The sequence below is a fragment of the Nicotiana tabacum genome, chromosome 12, assembly GCF_000715075.1.
Source record: "Nicotiana tabacum cultivar K326 chromosome 12, ASM71507v2, whole genome shotgun sequence".
In the NCBI taxonomy this organism is placed as follows: Eukaryota; Viridiplantae; Streptophyta; class Magnoliopsida; order Solanales; family Solanaceae; genus Nicotiana; species Nicotiana tabacum.
This window is the reverse complement of record NC_134091.1, coordinates 35,210,467-35,216,899: the sequence shown is the minus strand read 5'-3', so window position 1 is coordinate 35,216,899 and position 6,433 is coordinate 35,210,467. Positions and strand designations below refer to the sequence as shown.

The 6,433-nt window shown below is 35.4% G+C and overlaps 1 protein-coding gene across 1 annotated transcript; it reads left to right on the top strand.

Annotated features, from left to right (window-relative positions):
* The first annotated feature begins 3,238 nt into the window (after positions 1–3,238).
* On the top strand, positions 3,239–4,961 carry LOC107822179 (7-deoxyloganetin glucosyltransferase). Its single transcript, XM_016648690.2, is given in 3 exon segments — positions 3,239–3,379; positions 3,381–3,807; positions 3,892–4,961. Coding segments are annotated over 3 exon segments (1,452 nt in total). The 5' UTR covers positions 3,239–3,286; the 3' UTR covers positions 4,824–4,961.
* Positions 4,962–6,433: the final 1,472 nt, after the last annotated feature.

The window sequence follows — 6,433 nt, the reverse complement described above, 5'->3', positions numbered from 1 at the left end:
TTTATCACATGGTGGAAATATAGATATCAACAAAGTAGGACCATTATACAGTGCCATAGAAGCAATAGAGTCCCAATTCACATGGTGCACGCCCACACGCCTGTCACCTAGCATGTGCGTCACCTCAACACCAATCACATGATACGTATTACGGGGTTTTATACCCTCAGTACTAAGTTTAAAAGAGTTACTTACCTCGAACGAGCCAATACCAATGTCGAACAAGCCAAGAGATGCTCCAAAAATGCCATCTAGCATGTAGCGACCTCCGAAAGGCTCAAAACTAGCCAAAAGCAACTCAAATACATCAAATAAAGCCCAAGAAAATAATTCCAAATGAAAAAGGTCGAATCTTTAATCAAAAGCCCAAAATCGGTCAAAACGTCCAACTCGGGATCGCACCTTAGAACCCGATAAAACTCACAAAATCTGATAACCCACTCAATTATGAGTCCAACCATACTAGTTTCACTCAAATACGACTCCAAATCGATGTTCAAAACGCAAAAATTCGTTTTATGAAACTTTAGGCTAAAACCTCCAATTTCTCTTTAAAATTCATCAACCCATTGCCAAAAATGAAGATAGATTTGTGGAATAAGATCAAAACCAAGTGTAGAATACTTACCCCAATTATTGTGATGAAATTTGCTCCAAAAATTGCCTCAATCCGAGTCCCACATCTTAAAATATGAAGAAAGAACCAAAACTTTGATTTATAGCTTCTTCAGCATTTTCGCACCTGCGACACATTAGCCGCTTTTGCGGTATCGCTTCTGCGACATAACCTCCTCTTCCGCATAATCAGCTGACAACTCGACCCTCGCACCTGCGGATAAAATATCCGCTTCTGCGACATCGCAGGTGCGAGCCACCATTCACACCTACGAAATACCTCGCTCCTGCGCTCTATCACTTCGCACCAGCGCATCCGCATATGCGCACAAATCTCCGATTCTGCGGTATTCCTCACCCAATACTCATCTTGCCTCTGCGATGCCTTTGTCACTTCTATGGCCATCGGACTTGCGCAAAACCAGCTGCAGGTGCGATCACACCAGAACCAGCAGCCTTCAGCAATGCACTATGCAACAAAAGTGATTCGAACCTCGTCCGAAACTCATCCGAGCCACTCGAGCCCCGTCCGGATATACCAGTAAGTCCAATAACATAACACGGACCTACTCGAGGTCTCAAATCACACATAACAACATCAAAATGATGAATCACACCTCAAATCGAACTTAATGAACTTTGAACTTCAAACTTCCACAACCGATGCCGAAACCTATCAAATCACGTTCGATTGACCTCAAATTTTGCACACAAGTCCCAAATGAAATAACAACGCTATTCCAATTCCCGAAAATCATAATCCGAATCCGGTATCAAAAAGTTCACTCCCGGTCAAACTTTTCAAAAATTCAACTTCCGTCATTTCAAGCCAAATTTCACTACGGACCTCCAAATCACAATCCGGACGCGCTCCTAAGTCCAAAATCACCCAACGGACCAACCGGAAATATCAAAACTCTGTTCGGGTTCAAAATCACAAAAAGTCAAACTTGGTCAACTCTCCCAATTTAAAGCTTAAACCATGAAATACATTCTTCCAATTCGATTCCGAATAATCTGAAAACCAAGACCGACGATTCACATAAGTCATAATACATCATACGAAGCTACTCATGCCCGTAAACTACCGAGCGAAGTGCAAATGCTTAAAACGACCGGTTGAGTCATTACAATTATATAGATATAGATAAATAATTGTTGCTTAATTTCTAAACATTTAAATTTAATTTCATAAACTAAATTAATATAACTCCCAATTTGAACTAGGGGTGGGCATAAAATCCGAAAAATCGAATTCCGAACCAAACCGAATTAATTTGGTATTTCGATTTCGGTTTTTTCGGTATTTCGATTTATTTCGGTACAAAAAATTTGGTATTTCGGTAATTCGGTTCGGTATACGGTATTGGATTTTTGATATTTCGGTATTTCGGTATACCGAAATACCGAAATAGTTTAGTCCAAGCCCAATTTTGTTTTAAATTTTTAGCCCAATAACCTTAAGCCCACACCCCAAATTCCAAAGAGGAATCGACATGGGTGAGCACTTTTTAAAAATTATTTAAAAAAATAATAATATTCTTTATTTATTACATAAATAAAAGATTTATTTTACACTAATGGCATATTATAAAGATTAAGCAAATAATTAATGACCAGACAAGATGCATAAATCATGGGATATTCTCTATCATCTTAAAGAACTTTTGGCATACTTCCTTGATCCGGCAATATCCAACAGCATCCTATGGTGTTTCATGCGTTCCATTATTCTGTAGGATTTTGATGGTTTATGTTAGATATATTATACGTATATATCTATCACTATATGGAACATACCTGTTTATATATGTACATTATGTCATTTATATATGTTGTATATAATAGTACTATATTATACAAATTAAAATTCATACAACTATATAACATAGTCCAAACATATAGTAATATTTATACGATAAATATGCCACAAACTGAATTATAACATATAATACACTCCAGAATTTTTATATCAATATTTTGGCGGAATTCTGAATATATAATATTTATACCGATATTTTTCTGTAAATATTTATTTCTAAGTATGTATGTATCTTATACCATTTATATAATTAAATATGCAACATACTATCATTATTCCATAAATATAAAATGAAATTATTTCATTATTATACCTTTTATAATATTAAATGTTGCTAATTAAATTTGTAATATACCAAAAACTACGTTTGGTGGAAGTCATTCATGCGAGAAATTAGGAATAGATTGTGGAGAATTGGTTGATCCATGGCAGAAGAAATAAACAAGATATTTTAGTTGTTTGCTTTCCTATTAGTTAATGGAGTGAGGGAGATAGTGAAAGTTTGATTTAAACCGAACCGTACCGAAATATTTTGGTACGGTATTTGGTATACACAATTGATAAACCGAATACCGAAATACCGAACCAAAATTCTTAAATACCGAACCGAAATACCGAATGCCCACCCCTAATTTGAACTCTAAAGTTCCTTGAATCGCCTCGCATTTGAGTAATTTCAATTCAATTTTGAGTAATTTTCCATGTTCCATCTTTCTTGCTCGAGTTTATTGGCTTTTGAATTCTTGCGTGCTGCATTTATTACTCTTTCTCATCTGTATGCATCCACATATTCTTCCACTAGACAAAACCATACAAATCTTCCATTTCCAGTTTGAGAGAATCGAAAGAATGGCTTCCAAGTATGCTAAACTTGACATGCCTCATGCAATTTGCGTACCAGCTCCTGCCCAAGGTCACATCAATCCAATGTTAAAGTTAGCCAAAAATCCTCCATTTTAGAGGCTTTCATATAACTTTTGTCAACACTGAATACAACCATAGGCGTCTCCTTAAGTCTCGAGGCCCTGATTCCCTCAAAGGGTTACATTCCTTTCGTTTCGAGACCATCCCCGACGGCCTGCCACCGTCTGATGCTGATTCAACCCAAGATATTGCTTCCCTATCTAAATCCCTTACCACTACTGGTTTAGTTCCTTTCAAAGAGTTACTTGCCAAGCTCAATCATACTTCTTCATCCAACGTGCCACCCGTTTCGTGTATCATTTCCGATGGTGTTATGAGCTTCACTCTAGCTGCTGCTCAAGATTTGGGCATCCCTCTAATTTTCTTTTGGACCCTATGTGCTTGTGGTTTATTAGGTTACATGCATTACTGCAATCTTATTGAAAAAGATTACACTCCCCTTAAAGGTATGCATGTTATAAAATGGTCAGTTTCAATTGCATTATTGTTTTTAAAATGGTCTGATAAATTAAAATTATTTTTTCTTGTAGATGAAAGTTATTTGACAAATGGGTACTTGGAGAAGACTTTGGATTGGATACCAGGAATGAAGGACATACGTTTGAGGGATCTTCCAAGTTTTATTAGAACTGCAAATCCAGATGATTACATGATTAAATTTCTAATCCAAGAAACAGAGAGATCCAAAAATGCGTCTGCTATAGTTGTCAATACATTTGAGCCATTAGAGAAGGAAGTTCTTGAATCACTTCAAACACTTCTTCCTCCGGTGTATGCCATTGGACCATTGCATTTGATTTTGAAACATGTTGACGACAATAATTTGGAGGAGTTAGAATTAAATCTTTGGAAAGAAGATGAAAAGTGTCTTGAATGGTTAGATTCCAAGAAATTGAATTCTGTTGTTTATGTGAATTTCGGAAGCATCGCTGTAGTAACTTCGAACCAACTTATCGAATTTGCTTGGGGACTTGCCAATAGCCGGACGGAATTTTTGTGGATCATAAGGCCTGATATTGTATTAGGAGAACAAGCAATTCTTCCACCTGAATTTGTGGAAGAAACTAAAGACAGAGCGATGCTAGCAAGTTGGTGTCCACAAGAACAAGTCCTTAGCCACCCTGCAATAGGAGGTTTCTTGACTCACGGTGAATGGAATTCGATTCTTGAAAGTATTAGTTGTGGGGTGCCAATGATTTGTTGGCCGTTCTTCGCAGAGCAGCCGACTAACTGTTGGTTTTGTTGCACCAAATTGGGAATCGGAATGGAGATCGACAGTAATGTGAAGAGGGACGAAGTTGCAAGTCTCGTGAGAGAGTTGATGGCCGGAGATAAAGGCAAAGAGATGAAGAAAAAAGCTTTGGAATGGAAGAAATTGGCTGAAGAAGCTGCTAAAAAACCAACAGGATCTTCTTATGTGAACATAGATAAAATTATCAACGAAATTTCCCTCAAACATTAGGCGTTAATTATCAATAGGTTATTGGTTTTATCTTTTCCTGTGTTGAAATATCGTCACATCTTTTAATCCACGTATCCCATCTTTCCTAGTATTGCAACTTGGTATGATGTAATAATGATAAATAAAAATATCGTTTGCTACCTCAAGGTCTCTCTTGTCCCCAAAAGAGTTTATGCCGCCCAAATTTCCCCACGTGACAAAAATAAAGTCTCATAATTACCTTCCTAAATTTGTTATTGGCATTTGACGGTGAGATATGCAAGAGGCAAACATTTATATTTATAGAGGATTATTAAAAGGGCAATAGGTAAGATATTTAGTCAATTGTAAGCTAATAAAAGATCACATGGCATTATAACAATACTCTCAAATAACAAGTAATGCAATAACTATAAAGAAAGAATAAAATGAGAAAATAAAATAATAAAAATGTAAAAGGATAAAACTTAGCTTATTTGAACTTGAGAGAATTTTGTTTAAATCAACATGATAATATGCTCGAATAAGATATATTACAATCTGACACGTTTAGTATTCTTTAATATTGACCGCAAAACGAAAGTAAATGCAAGTACTAATATCTAATGGTTGGATTGTTAAAGATATAGAAGAAGAAAATAAGTTTATATACTATGAAATTTGAGAAATAATTGTATATCCTAATTCTTAATTAATATCTAATAATTATCTAATATTTTTATCTGAAAGGTTTAAATATTTAAGATAATTTGTATCTAATCTAATTAACTCAAATCATAATTTGACATGGTTTGTTTTCGTGCAACTAATACTATTAATAATAAATAAAAATATCTTTTGCTATCTCAAGGTCTCTCTTGGTCCCCACAATATTTTATGCCACGCAAATTTCCCCACATGACATAAATAGAGTCCCATAATTACCTCCCCAAAATTTGTTATTGTCATTTGTGGTGAGATATGCAAGAGGTGAAAAATTTATCCGTACCAATAGATGCATGATAGTTTGCACATATACCTTTTCATTAAAGTACGTTTTATTAGTGCATATTTACACCTCATCAAATTATTTAATGTTGATAAGTTAATCCGTTTTGGTGTAAAAATAACTTACACAAGAAATGATAATAAAGAACTTAAACTGTGTTCTTAACAGCCACTCGTACTACTCTAGACTTATCCTTCGTTCATCCTTTTTATCGAATTAGACTTGCAAAGCTACAAAACAAAATTGCAGAAAATATCCGAATTAAGAAGCACGAGATACTGTACAAGGGATAAATCAGCAGTCCAAATCATTAAAAGTAACTAAAACATAATATAGAAATTTACTACTACTAATTTCTTTCAAATATGAGATGCTTTCTCTGTTTTTGATGTCGACTTCGATTAATTGTGAATAATGACGAATTTTGTGGTCCAGACCTGCCCAATTGTTCAAACTCCAATATACCGGTCGTTTTGAGTTCTAGTGTGCCATTCAGCGGTTTGAGACCCTGAGCAGCTTCACTTCAGATATTATGACTTGTACGCGTGGTCGGAATTTTATTTCGGGAAGTTTGGAGTTGATTTGGAAAGAAAAATTCCAATTTTAAAAGCTTTAAGTTGGAGGAATTGACTATAGGGTGATT